At 46.2% G+C, this 15,703-nt stretch overlaps 7 protein-coding genes; 2 read left to right on the forward strand and 5 right to left on the reverse strand.

The window, feature by feature from the left end:
- Window positions 1–745: 745 nt before the first annotated feature.
- On the reverse strand, window positions 746–2,076 carry GSBLH_T00001078001 (RNA-3'-phosphate cyclase; the record flags this gene model as incomplete). XM_013039411.1 has 9 exons in its annotated part: window positions 746–877; window positions 909–1,203; window positions 1,233–1,291; window positions 1,322–1,444; window positions 1,478–1,606; window positions 1,638–1,759; window positions 1,793–1,888; window positions 1,921–2,019; window positions 2,052–2,076. The coding sequence occupies 9 exons, from the start codon at window positions 2,074–2,076 to the stop codon at window positions 752–754; spliced, it is 1,074 nt and encodes a 357-aa protein (XP_012894865.1). The 3' UTR covers window positions 746–751.
- Window positions 2,077–2,371: 295 nt separating this feature from the next.
- GSBLH_T00001079001 (uncharacterized protein) lies at window positions 2,372–3,910 on the reverse strand (the record flags this gene model as incomplete). Its single annotated transcript, XM_013039412.1, has 6 exons — window positions 2,372–2,576; window positions 2,613–2,799; window positions 2,829–3,081; window positions 3,115–3,243; window positions 3,278–3,791; window positions 3,822–3,910. The coding sequence occupies 6 exons, from the start codon at window positions 3,908–3,910 to the stop codon at window positions 2,372–2,374; spliced, it is 1,377 nt and encodes a 458-aa protein (XP_012894866.1).
- A 28-nt stretch (window positions 3,911–3,938) lies between these two features.
- On the reverse strand, window positions 3,939–4,333 carry GSBLH_T00001080001 (uncharacterized protein; the record flags this gene model as incomplete). The annotated part of the gene is made up of 3 exons (XM_013039413.1): window positions 3,939–4,019; window positions 4,050–4,116; window positions 4,149–4,333. The coding sequence occupies 3 exons, from the start codon at window positions 4,331–4,333 to the stop codon at window positions 3,939–3,941; spliced, it is 333 nt and encodes a 110-aa protein (XP_012894867.1).
- Window positions 4,334–4,683: 350 nt separating this feature from the next.
- Window positions 4,684–5,440, forward strand: GSBLH_T00006994001 (uncharacterized protein; the record flags this gene model as incomplete). Its single annotated transcript, XM_013039414.1, is given in 5 exon segments — window positions 4,684–4,800; window positions 4,831–4,930; window positions 4,935–5,080; window positions 5,096–5,136; window positions 5,167–5,440. Coding segments are annotated over 5 exon segments (678 nt in total).
- A 124-nt stretch (window positions 5,441–5,564) lies between these two features.
- Window positions 5,565–6,923, reverse strand: GSBLH_T00006195001 (uncharacterized protein; the record flags this gene model as incomplete). The annotated part of the gene is given in 6 exon segments (XM_013039415.1): window positions 5,565–5,941; window positions 5,961–6,313; window positions 6,343–6,473; window positions 6,503–6,629; window positions 6,672–6,766; window positions 6,798–6,923. The coding sequence occupies 6 exon segments, from the start codon at window positions 6,921–6,923 to the stop codon at window positions 5,565–5,567; spliced, it is 1,209 nt and encodes a 402-aa protein (XP_012894869.1).
- Window positions 6,924–12,853: 5,930 nt separating this feature from the next.
- GSBLH_T00001081001 (uncharacterized protein) lies at window positions 12,854–14,162 on the reverse strand (the record flags this gene model as incomplete). Its single annotated transcript, XM_013039416.1, has 4 exons — window positions 12,854–13,055; window positions 13,085–13,280; window positions 13,312–13,535; window positions 14,095–14,162. The coding sequence occupies 4 exons, from the start codon at window positions 14,160–14,162 to the stop codon at window positions 12,854–12,856; spliced, it is 690 nt and encodes a 229-aa protein (XP_012894870.1).
- Window positions 14,163–14,303: 141 nt separating this feature from the next.
- On the forward strand, window positions 14,304–15,691 carry GSBLH_T00001082001 (uncharacterized protein; the record flags this gene model as incomplete). The annotated part of the gene is made up of 4 exons (XM_013039417.1): window positions 14,304–14,397; window positions 14,430–14,832; window positions 14,864–15,068; window positions 15,098–15,691. 4 exons carry the CDS (start codon window positions 14,304–14,306, stop codon window positions 15,689–15,691), a joined length of 1,296 nt encoding a protein of 431 aa, XP_012894871.1.
- Window positions 15,692–15,703: the final 12 nt, after the last annotated feature.

Raw genomic sequence — 15,703 nt, forward strand, 5'->3', positions numbered from 1 at the left:
CATATTCTTTGCGCCAGTTGCATAGTATCTTAGGTACTGTGTACCACCAGAAATCTCAATGTAGGTGCCTGCAGCGTAGTCCATCCAGCTTGTCTCATTAAAGGAAAAGTCATTCCAATCTGTAGGAACGGGCCCGCGACTAGTTTTCCAAGTTTGGCCCTTCAAGATAGGATACAAGAGGGATAGAGTATATCTTTCCAAATGACTGTGAACCATCATGTTTTTAAAAAACGGATTGCCGTAGATACCATCTATCTGAATATAAGAACCGGCAGACCAAGAATTATCCCAAAGGTCCTTCAACTCAAGAGTATAGAGATGGGTTGCTGAAGCGTTGATACAGTGCTCTGTTGTTACGAGACTATTATCGCCTAGCTCTTTACTTGATAGCAAGACATCAGACCCATCGAGAATAGAATAGGATTCCTGAGCGGCATGAGATCTCGTTTCCCGGGTAATTTTTAGATAGTCTTCATTGAACGCACATTCCAAAGATTTCGCAAAGCAAACTATTTATAATACTACTATTAATGGTATTACATAAAACAAATAAAAAGCATGGAGTACGTGGATACATAGTGTTATTTATTCCAAGCAATATAGTAAAAAGACACAACCAATCAAAACACATGCAAATCATTGGCACAAATGAGCACTTTTTTGCACATGTTTTTTCTCACGACTCCTTTCCTTCCTCGCTTTTATTTTTATTTTTATATTCTTAATTGTATTCAACAAACAATCAAAAAGACTATGTGACCTTCCTGCTTATATTCTTATAACCACTTCCAACACAACTAATCAACACGCCTCCCTCATCCCCATCCGGACGCAAGCGGAACACGATTCCAATCATATCGCGAAGCAATCGCAGCATCTCACCATCACCATCCCATCATGCCTCCTACTCCCACTGTCGTCGTCGTTAACGGTCCCGTTCGGATCTTGCTCACATCCTCCGGAGAAAACGCCATTAAAAGCACCGCAAGCGGCTGATGAATGCTGTCGATGCATCCTCCGCGCGCAATCTCCTCTAAAAGCAGCTCCGAGCACGCAACGCCGAGTTCTTCAGCCAACGCGCCATTCACTCCCATCATCTCCGCACAGTAGTTGTAATGATTAACCGTTTCGGCGAGAAGCGTGACTCCATATCCGGGAGAGCGTCCGCTTTCCGTTCCCGTGTAGTGGTCCTTGAAAATATGCCTAGATGAGCAGGTCGGGGAGATGGTTACACATCGGGGATGAACTTGTTGAAGAGTCCTCTGCAGCTCGTAATCACGCGATCGGCGAACTAAACGTGGAAACAAGCGAGTTGGAGTACCACGGGGGACACGCGCATCGTGTACACGACGCCGCGGACTCGCTTGACGACGCCTGCATCGGTGAGGTCGACGGGATCGAGTTCGCGCATTGTGGGACAGTTGAAAATCACTTCGCCGCCTCCCTAGACATCGATCACACATGAGGTGGATAGCACATTGGGCTCCGCGCCGCGTTTTTTGATTTGGAGACTGCAGCCCTCGGTGACTCCCCATTTCGCGAGAAGGGGAAGCGTTACGATTCGAATGATGTCCACACTGATGTCGTTTTTGTTATTAGTGATTCCCTGACGATCAAAAAGAGACGGAAAACACCACAGAGAATACGATTTTGCTTGGAACCTTTCCAAACAGCAAAAGGGGAAGAAGGCCCATCAAGAAGTAGCCAATTCCTCGCTCCTCTCCACAGTGAAACTGATACTTTCCTCCGTTGATAAAGCCTAGAGTCTAAGCGCGAAATCAGCAAAAGTTACCAGGTTTATATAATAGGCGCGTTCCTGTTTCGTTAATGTCCACTTCGCAACCACTGGACAATGTACTCACCATTTTTAGGAACTTCACTTCATAATCTAGACAGAAGCGTCCAAATCGGAATCTGAACCTTTCATTCCGGGGTTTTCATCATCTTCACGGATGTTCGTAATTACAATCGGCTTTCTGGTTAGGGTTGCCACAATAATCCGATAACGCAGTTGTTCAGCTAGTCCTTTAGCAATTCCAATCGACTCGTACGTCCCTTAAAGGTGATGTACCTCATATTACTGGTTATTGAGTCAAAACAAGTCCTTGAACCATTTCCGCGATTATTTCTCTCAAAACAAACACCTCTACCAGGACGAAAAATCACCGAATCCTCCCTGTTTCGGCTTCTTAGACACAGGAATCGCTTGCTCCTCGTGCTTGGACGTCTGCTGCTCAATCGACTCTAATATGCTTCTCCGCTTCTTTTCTTCCTCATCTTCCTCCTCCTCATCCGCAAGATTCAGCAGATTTCCCAACCCTCCGCGCTTCTGCGGCTTCGGCTGTTGAACTGGCTGCGCTTTCTCGCTCTGCTACACCTCGCTCCCTCCCCGCGATCCTACCGCCTTTTCCCGCGCCTTCTCGATCTCCAAATCGCGCTTCATGATCTGGTCGGCCAAATCGAAGGGGTTGGCGAGCACGATCGTCTTCACCAGAGTCAGCGGTTTCGTGGGTCGATCCGACGCGTCGGTTCGCAGTTTCTCCATTTCGCGCAGCACGGCCAGTCCGCCGACCACGCTACGCGTCACTCCTCTTCTCCTCTCTCTCGCTTACCGTCCGAAAACGGAGTGTTTGCGGTCCAGATGCGGAGCGGCGTCGAAGGTGATGAAGAACTGGCTTCCATTCGAATTCGGTCCGCTGTTGGCCATGCTCACCACGCCCTCCCCGCTGTGCGTCAGACTGGGATGGAACTCGTCCGCGAAGGGACGCTTCCACAGACTCTCTCCCCCCGTGCCGGTCCCTACGTTCGATTTATGGGACCGAACTCACCTGTCGGATCGCCGCCCTGCACCATGAAGCGCGGAATCAGCCGGTGGAACGGCGTGTTGTCGTACTTCCCCGCGGTACACAGCCCGAGGAAGTTCTCGGCGGTGCGCGGAACCAGGTCGCAGTGGATTTCGAGGTTGAGCGTGCCGAGACTGGTCACGAGCTGGACGTAGCCCTTCTTTTTGAGACTGCGGACGAGGTCGTAGCGACGACGCTCGATCTCCTCGTCGGTGGCGAAGTCGTATTTGCTCTCCATCTAGAGAAAAAGAGGGAAGAAAGAGGAGAGAACGGTGATCGCGGAGGAAGTGAGGGAGGAGGAGTACGCGTTGGAGGTCTGGAGAGAGCGAGGACGCGCTGCTTCGAACTCGGATTTCTTTCGGAGCTCTTCTTTCTTTTCTTTCTCGGATTTGGCGCGAATCTATGCGTTACGAAGAATAAAAAAGCGATGGGACCTCGTCGATGAGGCGCTGCATGCTCGGATTGAGGGAGACGCTCGTGTTCTTTCGCTTCTTCTTCAGCTCGTCTTCCTGCTTGATGTGGAAAAACTGGGAAACTTGACGATGGTCCGGCTTGGAAGGGTCTTGAAGAATGATGATGTCATCTTTCGTGAAGGGCTCACTGGTGATCAAGTCCTCCCAGCAATTCTGATCAATATTGAGTTCTTTGATACAGTCGTAGAGATACACATTCCCAGACGTTCGAATAACCGCAATTTTTGAATTTAAGGTGAATACTTTATATGTGACAGGACAGTGGTACTCGTTGTCCGAGTTTTTGTAGAAATGAACAGGGAATAGGTCTTTTATCGTCATCTTCTTTCCAGTGCAAGGGTTGACATGATACTCCTTCAAATACTTGTAAATATTCTTCTTCTCAAAGAGAAATCCTTCCTTGGTGATTACACCATCGACCACTGGTTGGAAGGATAGACAACAGCAGTTGAACGGAAGAATCTGCTTTTCATATCTACATTACGAAGGACTTCATTAACCCTACACCTCATGGTCCTTTTTGCCTCCAAACTCCTTCTTCCACTCTGACTGAGTGATAAACAAACGATCTTTAGAGTGCTGCTTTTTGCCCATTGCAAATTTACAAAATCCGTAGTTGCTTTTATTTCCAATTTTCCAAAATCGTTATCAACAAACAAATCCAAAATAGCACAGCAATTACTCTAACATGGACTCTAGCGTTCTACAGTTAAAAAATCCACTATGTCCCTACTTCACTCTTTTGTCTATTTGATCCAATCGATGTTCTAACTCGCTCAGTCCTTCGTCTAAAGAATTCCCTTTGAATTAGTATCTCCACTGCTACTTATACCAAATTTGTTGATCTGATCCGATATCTGATTCAATTGCAGAGAAATCGCTGTTAGTCGTTCTCGTTGATTCCAATCTCTTGAATATGATGGGATATTTTGTTCGTTTAAAATAATACCCTCTTTCATGAACTATTTTTTGACATTCTCCTCTTTTCCATGGCAAGATCAAGTACCATTTGATCATTTTGGAATATTTATGTAGGGTCCAGAAGTAGAGATAGGAAACCACGTAGTCGTGATCGTTCAAGAAGATCACGTAGCCATTCAAAGGAAAGCCGACACCGAAGAAGCCGTAGTCCGAGGTATATATGATTCTAACTATTAAAAATGTAGTTATTCAGACTATTCCGATTACTCGGGTTATTCTGATTATTCGTATTCTTACAGTTACTCTGATTATTCTTCGTCGTCAAGAAGTCCAAGTCCTAAGAAATCGAGTGAAAAGAAGGAGTAAGACTTGAGGGCTCGAGATAATGTGTAGAAAAGTGGAGGACAAAAAGTAGATGGATAGAATGTGTGATAATGATAAGAGTAATGGTAAAAGGACCCGATGGAGAGTTAGTCGAGAAAGAAGAGCCAAACTATAAAGTAACCGGTGCTTTGGGGAAAGACCGCAATACAGGAGTTATGTACAATGGTGTTTTGCTGAAAGTATTCATATGTGTCCGAATTAAGCTTTAGTGGTGCGAACCTACAGATGCCGCGAAGCCCAATTTGAAATGGCGTGTATACGAATTCAAGGACAACCAAATTATTGGTATTCGAATGAACAGCGTGGCATGTAGATACAAAATACCTCCATCGCTGCTCCGCGTTTTTGATTGGTCGAGATGAGCGCGTCTGCGATTGGCTGCTCTACCATGAATCGATCAGCAAGCAGCATGCCGTGCTACAGTTCCGCAAAGTGCCCATGGTGAGCAATGAATCGATCGTTTTTGAGAAATAGAACAGCAAGGAAAAGGGCGAATTCCGCCGAATGGTGATCAGGTAGGCTAGAACCGAAGGGCTGAAGCATAGGCCGTATATTATGGACTTGGAATCGACGAATGGAACGTATCTGAATGGCAAGAAGATCGAGGCGTCGAGATATTACGAGCTGCGTGAAGGCGATGAGTTGCGATTTGGGTATTCCACGCGGACGTACATTCTGCTGAACGAGCACTCTGCGGATTTGGAGATGGAGGAAGAGCGACTGCGAAGAGAAAAGCAGGAAGAAAACGAGGGGCAGCAAGAGAAGCAAGAGCCGAGCGAGGCGAAAGACGACCGATATTTGAATGAATTCATTGAGTGATTGAAAGTAGAGCAGTGAGAGGAATGAATGAAAGAATGAATTGAATGAATGAATGAATGAATGAATTATTGAATGAACAAACAAAGAGAAATAGAAAGGAACGAGTGTTTATTGAACAAATTCGTTATTTCGCACTGCAGATCTCTTTAAAGTCGATAACATAAATACCATTCCCTTTTCGATTGTGACACAACGTCCAGAAATAAGACACAAAATCATTATTCAGCGGGAAATAGAAACTGCATGAATCTATAAAATCTATCATAAGCTGACTGACGCAGCTATCCTGATCCATTTGGAATCCCTTCTTCTCCTCCAATTCCGACATAAACAGCTTCTTCAACTTCGCCGACACCTCCTCCATATAGGACTTGAACTGCATGCGATAGTACTGCAGCGGAATCGTCTGATTGAAGTTGCTTGCCATCACTGCACTCACAACTCCCTGCACGTCCTTCAAAGGCACTTCCCCATATTCTGATCCAAACTCCTTCTTGCATTCTACTCATTACGCTCCAACCCTCGCTCCCACCAAGCCCCATCAACGAAGAAAGCTTCTTATCCACGAGCAACGGATCGCCGAACACTACAGGATTAGCCAGCTGGTCGACCTGCTGGAGAGAAGCGGCCACGGCCATGTTCATCAAATATCTCGCCGAACGATCGCAGGCGAGAGGGAGAAGAGAGATCCAGGTGTTGTCCCAGACGTTCTTCACGTATTTGGAGACAGCTGCGTATTCGTACACATGCGCGAAATAACCACTCATTTGGCGGTCTTTGATGGTCATCACTAACACATTCCGCATGCTCCGAGCATAGGAAAAAGCAGCATCCGCATACGCCGCCTCAGCAAAAATGATCAGACGCTTGAACCTGCCTTACAAGCGAGTGAGAAAACCTACATCTTTTGGTTGCTCATATACTTCAGGGTGTCTTTAACATAGGAGGAAGTTAATGTACGAGAGGGATAGAATTGACTTCCTCGACCATGTGTATCCATGAAGAAGACAGTAAGAACATCACTGCTAGTAAGCTACGATAAATACAAAGGAGTAAGAAAACATTGAGTTGCTTGAATGAGTTGAGTCTAGACTGCTTTTTAACATAGTTATAATCACCCTTCATATAGTTCATTAAAAATCGTGGATTGACATATTTTCCCGCAAAATGAATGTCCCCGCAAAAAAAACTATAAGGCCGGTCACGATGGTAATAATTATCACCGGAATACCAATTCTTGTAGCACGAATTCCAATCCATCGTATAGTCTGTAGTATCAACCATGTACACGATATTATCAATATCATAACCTGTTGCAGTCAAGTACTATAACATTACGAATTGATTTTATTGATACAGTGATAATACGGCAAGGGGTAGAAGGTAAGTCCGTGTCGCGTATTGGCTCGATACTTGCATAGATGATTGCATAATTCTTTGCATAGATCACAGAAAATAAGAAAAACACGACGAATTGGAGCATTTTAACACTTTTTATTAGTTTTTCTTTACATGAGTCCTCTAACGATATAAATATTGAACTCGTAAGATCTCGATTTCGTTTTTCTGATCTGGCCGAGTGGTAACTCACTCTCCTCCTCTTTCCAGTTCATTCACCTTCCCTGTGTTCGAAACACACCTCTTCTACTTTTATTAAATGAGCGAATTGGCTGCATGCGTGCTTCCCCTGGAAGATAAATATGATACTTTTTCCATTTTGGAAATGTCCATAAGTGGAAAGTATCTAGTGGGAGTTCGAAGGCATGTTGCTCCGAATATTATTTATGTATTTGGAAATGAGATGTCCTGACTTGATATAGGTTTATGAATCTGTTGCAAGCTCAACCTTTATAGCAAAGTCAAAAAGAGGAAGAATGTTGGATTCTATACTAATAGTTGATTGATAGTGATGATTGCAATCCAATACTGCGCATTGCTTGTCATTCCAAGTCCATTTCCTCTGTCGCTGTTTTTGCTATAGTATTTGAAGAGTATTTTTGTAATGGGTAGGATGGCGACGATTATTTGATGGCGGTATCAGTTGACGAGTTTTTAAGCATTTGGAACCTGTCGAAAGCAAAGTGTATTCGAGCGGAAAGTTTGCCTGTCAGTGGTAAGCTTAATTGTTCGTGATAATGCGAATAGCAAAATACTGCAAGTTGTGCGTTCAACCGAACTTGAATCGCATTTTGCTGGCTAGTGTAACAGGATCTATTTATTGTTTTAACTATAATGGTACTCGCATATTCAAAGTGTTGACCTAGATTTATCTTTTGCGTATTGCATTACTGGGCGATACAATAAACAAATCGAATCGTTAATCATCGATTCATCGAACCCAAATTTACTTTATTCGTTAAACAATCGAGGAATAGTCACAAGCTGGGACTTATCCAAGCAACAAGTAATCTCCAATATCACAATCCCTGCTTCCAAGATCATAGGCGTGGAGTCGGGAGATTTTCCCTCCTCTAATTCCATCCAATGGCTGGAAAAAGATTGCTATCTCATTCTTTATCGAGGGATTGTTTTCCAATGGAACGCTCTGACGTTGGACATCAACTTTTGTTCGGGTCTCAGCAATTTTAAAACGAACTCAGATTTGCTGTGGATTGATCGGGTCTGTGTGTCTTCGTCTTTGGTTTTTGCAGTTTATAAGTACGTTTTGCCTCGATGGATTTAGAATAGAACATTTTTGTCTGATATGCTACTCGCTTTTTCGAAGGATCAATGCTACGAGGAGGTCAGCGAGATTAATCCTTGCTTCCATGTCCATCTGCTCTCCTCCTGCCCCACCGATTACAAGATCGTGGGGATCGTGAACTCGGGCGATTACCTCTCTGTTCTGGGAAGGACTTCGAACGGGTCGTATGTTCTCAGCGTGGTCGCGCCCCATTCGCCCGTTCACAGTTCGACCCAGCACGAAAAGCCTTCCGATTCTCGGTCTTCGCTTCATTCACGCGGCGCGCATTCGTTCTGGGGAGTGTCGCGAGGGAGCGACTTCATGAACGCGGAGCAGTTTGAGAATGGCTGGGACAACAACTCGCTGCAGGATCAGTTGCATCGCGTTTTGAATGCTGACGAAGACGCGGGGTCCGAAGATCTGATTTTCTGCGATTGTGGGAGCTGCACGCACGTGAGCGAGGACGAGACGGTGCTTTCCGGAGACTATTCGCAGTGCTTGTCGCAGAGCGCCGTGCCCACATTGCAAAATTCTCCACAGGGAACGCCCACGGAATCGCTGCAGGCCGCATATTTGAAGCTGACTCAACGAATCGCGCAAGGAACTTCACAAGGAACTTCGCAAGGAATTTCTCAAGGAGTTTCTCAAGGAACTTCGCAAGGAACTTCGCAAGGAACTTCGCAAGGAACTTCGCAAGGAACTTCGCAAGGTTCCATACAATATTCAGTACAAAGTCCTTCGCAGGGAAGTTCCCAATGCCGATTCAATTGTCGCTATTCGTTGTTTTCATCTGTAAACTGCGCGTTCCACGTGACCGACAACAACATCCATGTGCACCCACTCCCACCTTCTCCCACTTCCCCGCCTCTCTTCTTGATTTGCAGCGATGACGGCGCGGTATCGATGTGGAGATTGGACTGGCTGATGCAGCTCTGGTCGCTCAATGTCTGCAACGAAGTGGTTTCCGTGGCCATTTCGAAGTTCTGCGTCCAACTCGATCACCTAACAAAAGACCTGCGAAGCGATAGTGATGGCGGGGATGGCTCTTTAGTGTCGCACACTTGCTCGCAATCGCTTCCTTCTCATGTGTCCTATTCGGGATCGATTCCTTTCTCTGACAGCACGTTCGGTCACTCGCCGCACAACACTTTAGAACCGTTTTTGATCCCCACGATCGTTCCTTCCGTGTCCACCGCTCATTTCTCCGAAGGAACAAACTATCACACTCCCCTCGATTCGTATCTCATCGCATTAGGAACCGCTCGAGGGCGACTTCTCATTCTGGATTCCGTCGAAGGGCGTATTCTATTTGATGCGAATGTCATGGATGCACCATTGGAGTTTTTGATGATGAGCACTATTTATGGAGATCTGAAAGACCACAACGAAGGCTTCGTTCTGACATGCGGAAGCGATTCGGGAGTTTGCTATTCGCTCTTTCTTGGGTTCTGCTATGCGCAAGATGAGCTCGTTGAAGAAGGAATGATCATACCTTCCGAGAAGGATTCGAAGTCCTTGCTCACCCCGGACGATCTTTCAGGCCTTCCTACGCCCACTCGATTCGAGCAGGTGTCCACGCTCTCCTCGTCTCCGAATCTCAGTCCAGTGCTGATGTATTCGAAGGTTTCGAAGTGTTTCGGAGCTATTGTCGGTCTGCGCGAATTCTGTGATGGCATATTCGAATTCAAAGAACAAATCACCTCGATGTGGTATCGAGAAGACGAGTTATTGAGCCGTCTTCGAATTTGCATTCAAGGAAAGCAGAACGAGATCTACATGTTTAGTATGGCGGGTGAAGAAGATGTTGTGGGAGCCACCAAACTCCGAGTGCAAGAAAACGAGTCTCAGAACGTTGTGTTATCCACACAAATCGAATCGAAACAGCAGGAATACAATGTAGATTCTCACTTCTTTCGATTTGAAATAGACTCACTATCCGATTCTCTGTGTCAGCGCTCCTTCCATGCCGCCCATCTACGTCATCCAGCTTCCTTTCTACACGATTCTTCAGCAGCTGGCGGAGATAGCGGAGTTCCTCGCGGATAAAGGATTGGTCGATGGATGGGATGAACTCCCTGTGAGTGTTTTGGGCACCACAACGACATGGAATGAATTGCTACGCGTGCGTTTTCATTGTAATTGTGACTCGTAGTACATGAACATTTTGATGCCTTGGAACCAGGATTCTTCTCTCAATAAGCAGCTTGTGAAGCTCTTTTCGTTCTCGCCGTATTGCGTCACGCTGGATCATCCGAGCTTCCGATTCGCGTTCTGCTCTCCAGGGACTGAATCGATCCTGATTGGCGGCGAGCTTCGGAACAATAGCGACGGCCCTTTGTTTTTGAAATTGTTTAAACAGAGCGAGAAAATCACGACGTTGGTTCTATTACAATATCCTTTTTATTATTCATTTATGAAATGATGAGTCCTTCACGTCACTATCTTTACATTCACCCACATTCTTTCCATTCTGCTCAAACTGAACTCCATCAGCGATGCATTACGATCCTACTTAACGCAGCTTGTCATCGCCATTTTCTCCTCGTCCCATCCCTCCGCCAACTCAACTTCGTCTCCTTCTACTCGTCTCCTCACTTCGTTCTTCTCTTCCCAGCGATTGAACCTCCTTTCACCGCGATCGATTCCTGTCGCTAAATTCGAGTATAAAGGCATCGATATGAATACGCTGGCGCGCTTTTTCTATTTCCAGCAATCGAAATACTATCGAAAAGCCAGCGAATCGATCCTTAGTACCTCCTTCTTTTTTTTGGAATCACTGCGTAGATATCATTTTATCCGAATACACCCGAAATGGCTGGTCGATCGTTCCGTTAATCACGCAGCTCATCCAGGAAACAAAGGAAGTGGCTCAGCCACATACGGATGAATACTATTCGCTGCTGATGTGCATAATGATGATGTTGCGAGATGATATCACGCTGGCTACTGAAGATGAAGCGTATTTGCTAGACACGATCCGAGACACGATGAACGATCCAGGTACATTGAATGAGATCCTCGTTCTCTAGATTGTCCTGTGTATTTGTTGGAGAAACTTCTCATAGGCTACTTGATTTTCCGACACGACCAAGACGACCAGATTATCACCTCGATTATCGATACGATCTATTTGCGTTCTGTTCCCGGATCCGAATTACTGACTCGACTATTATCCACAGCAAGCGATACGTTTATTCGCGAACTGGTTCGCATCGTGAAGAAGTAATCCAATCCTTCGTATTGCTGATTTTCAGTCCGACCACAATGGCCAAAGGCGTTCGATCGATCCTCTTCTTACTCCACACGTCGTCTCACCTCCTCACTCCTTACTCCGACTCCATTCTCGACGCTCTCATCGTCGCCAAACGCCTCATTCTCGAGCAATCCAATCGCGACATTCGCTTCCTCGCGACGATCAATCTCAAATCGGTCATGAACAAAAGCATTCGCTACAGTAGCCATTCACGCTTCCTTTCTCTCGCAGAGGACGTTCGAAACAACGAGCGCGACCTGAACTACTTCACCATCCTCTCGTCCTTCCTGCTTCTTTCCTCGCTTCCCACTGTCTACATCGATAGCTACTACGCCTTCGCGGTGTCTCCGACCGGCGTTCTGCACGTCTACTCGATGACGACCGCGTGTCTTGTGTGTTCCACCACGATTCATTCCGGAACCACGAACAAAATCAAAGTGTTCACGCGGACAATGAAGGAGTCATTCAGCACGATCAACCGAAATCAGGACTATTTCATTCTCTTCCTCTCGCGGTCGGAACGAACCATGTTCTTCTATCTCTTCAACGATCGGCACATTCCCTACAAATCCCTGCTTCGCCAGCTGCGATCCAAGCACTTCACTTTCCGCGATTATTCTTCGGTTTCGCTGGTCAAAATCGCGATTCTGTTCATTCCTTGCAACTCATCGATTCAGCCAGAAACCTGCTCGATGTGTCGCCGCATGCGCCATCGTGGCCACATGAGCGATTTCTTCATTTTCCAGGGTCGAAACAATCCGTCGATGGAGGTGAGCAATCTTCCCTCCCACATCGACAACTCAGAATTGTCGATTATTCCCGGAAACAACCTGGACGATATCGATTTTGCCTCGCTGCCGCTAGGCACGCTTCTCTACGAAAAGCCTCGCAAAAAGTCGATCGAGGAGGAGCAGCCGCTGCTTCACCAGCTCGACGAGAAGTGCTGGGTGTGTCGAAACCCGATCGAACAAACCCGACCACGCCGCCACTCCACGCAGTGCTGCTGCATGCGGATCGAGCACCTCGTCATCACACCGCAGTCCCTCATGCCGACGTCCTTCTCGCAGGACTACATGATGGCGCAGCACCTTCCTCCCTCCCAGCTGTACATCTGTGAGGAGTGCGAAACTCTCATTCTCTGCGGAAACCAATCTTTATCGTCGAGCAAACTGAACGGATTGGCCTCCGAACCCGATCCCTGGAATCTCAATCTGGGTACTTCGCAGAATCGACTGAGCTCGTTCCGAACTGGAAATGTCTCGCTCTCAGCAATGCTGGCGCATGTGGGCCATGCTGTGAACGACTTCTCGCTGGACCAGGACTTCCAGCTTCGCATTGAGCCATGGGGGAACTCTCCTGAGAAGAGGCCGGAAGCGTTCCGCGTGTTTCTTCAGCTAACCGACCTGGTAATCGTCTGGTATGATGTTTTGGTGAAAGATATTTATGTTTGGATTGTTTGTGATTAAAAAACATACGACTACGTCTCGTCCACAGGTACGGAAGAATACTTCTGCTTCGGTTTCCACCAACGCTCTTTTCGTTGCTGGTTCGATTTGAGATAGCTATCGCGAGACTGAAACTTATCTCCCATCCACATTTGCTTCGCTGAGTCGGAGTTCCGTATCCGATCCAGACTCGATATAAACGGGTCGACCACTGGCAGGCTAGGTACTTGATAACTACAGTGAGAAAAATTCAGGAATTCTACCGCTTATTGCTACTTCCCTTGCGACAAAAATAATATATAATTCCTAGCATCGCTGCTAGACTGATTACAATGATCCACAACTTGAGTGAAGAATTTAAAGACTCGCAACGGTCTCCTTCAAAAAGAGACGTACAGTTACAAATGTCCATTTCTTCCCAACAAACACCATTGTGCGAACAGCCCGGGGCGCATGGAACTAGATATTGAGCTCAATTCAACGAAAATACCTTCATCTTCACTCACTTCGAATAAGTCAAAGCCAATCTCCTTTTGCCCTTGGACAGTAGTAGAAGAAACTATGAAAACTAGTAGTCCGACAGACAAAATAGAAGAAAACATAAAACAACTTAAGATACAAAAAAAGTGTACTTTGAGAAGGTTTGCTTCTAAAAATGAATGAGGAAACCCCCGTAATGGACTATAGTCATCAGTAAACGTGCAATTATCGCTACTGTTAGCTTAGAAAGAAACATGTCACTTGGGACGAAAAGACGATTGCAGAGCACGATAAGGAGCGTGGAACACACATGGTAATCAACGAACCAAAGACTCCCTACAATCGATTAGGAATTCCTGAGAGTAAACGCCTCATCGGGTTTACTACTATGTGTAGATGAGGAAGATGAAGAGAAGGAGGAAGCCAAGCTGCTCATTGAGCGACTTCAGGAGTTAGAGCGAGTTCAAGCGCAGCAGAGGGCTTTTGAGTCCGAACAACAGAGTAAGAAAGTTCACATAGGGTTTGTGCCCCCTCCGGAGTGATTGTTGCGTTTTTTTGCCTGATTCGAAGGAAAGCGGAAGGGAAGGACGACTACCAGCAGAAACATGCCGACTTTTTGAAAAAGCGGAAGGTAGTGCCCTTTCTTTGTAGTGAGTGGTAGCTGCATTATAACGAGTACCAAGAAGTGATGCGATTGCGAAAGCAGCAGGTAGGTGGTCAATGTGCGAGTTTCCATTAGGAGGAGGAGGAGGATGAAGAGGAGGAGGACGAAGTCTAGAGCGTCCTGTGATACTGGTAATTGTAAAATCTATTGAATTTGTTTATATTTGAATCAGGCGTACCACAATCCTTGATAATCATAATACAATTGATGCTGCTTTTTACCAAGGACCGCAAATATTAAATCGCAAGACCATATTGCAGCTTTTGAGCTCCATTGTCAGGACATCTGGACTAAGTACAACTCAGTTTGCTAGTTACTATCGATTTTTGTAAGATTTTATGGAATTGGTAATTGGATGTCGCTACAAGTTTGGCAAGAAGATTGGGGAGGGCACATTCGGGGAGATTTTTATCGGTACGGATATACATTCGGGTACTTTTTCAATTGGGTTTTAATCTCTGTAGGAGAAGAAGTTGCGATTAAAGTGGAGCACGCGACGAGGAGGAATCCTCAGCTACCTTATGAATATAAAATCTATACTCTTCTCCGCGGGGGTATCGGAATTCCAAATGCATATTTCTATACCCAAGAGAGATGCTATAATATTCTGGTAATGGATCTTTTGGGGCCCAGTCTGGAGGATCTGTTCAACTACTGTAATCGTAGGTTTTCTCTGAAAACGGTGTGCATGCTCGCTCAAGAGATGATCAAGCGCGTTGAATATATACATAGCAAGAACTTCATTCATCGTGACATTAAACCAGATAATTTTGTTGTGGGCCTGAAAAGGAACGCCAACATCGTTTTTTTATTGGACTATGGCTTGAGCAAACGATACTGTAATCCTGTTACGAAAGCTCATATTCCGTAAGTGGCACGGGATCCCATTGATCTAAAGATACCGGGAGAACAAGAACCTGACGGGGACTCCTCGGTATGCCTCAATAGCCAATCACCTAGGAATCGAGCAGAGCCGTCGAGATGATCTGGAGTCTTTGGGATATGTGTTCATGTACTTTCTGCGAGGAAAACTTCCCTGGCAAGGACTTCAGGCGGCAAACAAGCGCGAGAAATACACCAAGATTCTTCAGCGTAAGATGGAAGTAGGCGACCGGAGCGCGATGCGATGCAGGTTTCATTCGAATACCTCTGCAAAGACTATCCCGAAGAGTTTCTCATGTACTTCGACTACTGTCGTGCTCTTCGCTTCGACGACTGCCCCAACTACGCCTATCTCTACTCTCTTTTTCGCAATGTCATGGTCCGCAATGTTCGTTTTGATTGGCCCCGATTCTGGGTAGAAAATGGAGGACGATGGAGTGTACGACTGGATGGTCAACACCGACAAGCACGCCGCGATGGTTCTCCCTTCTCATTGCCTCGGACCCGACGGGAAGATCCGCCCAGACTTACTCACCGCGGCGCTGCCGAGCTATCGCCACTCGCTGACTGTGGAGGACGCGCAGCAGTACAGCGAGGAGCGGGAGTTGGAGGCGAGCCGTTTTTTTGGAGAGTCGATGGATCCGAAATTGAGGCAGTACGATCGATGGGCAGTGTTGACTCTAGGCGATGTGCTCCGCACGAGCATGAATCATTTGAACAAGTCACACCGGATGATCTATTCACTGAAGGTGCCGACTACAAAAGTATTGAGCCCAATCGAGGAAGCTCTATTTTTCCTAGCCTTTCTGGGCTGACCCTGGCTACCGGCCGGTTGTGGATGTAGCTCGGCTGTCCG

Source organism: Blastocystis hominis (genome assembly GCF_000151665.1).
Source record: "Blastocystis hominis, Singapore isolate B (sub-type 7) whole genome shotgun sequence assembly, scaffold_1".
Lineage (NCBI taxonomy): Eukaryota > Bigyra > Opalinata > Blastocystidae > Blastocystis > Blastocystis hominis.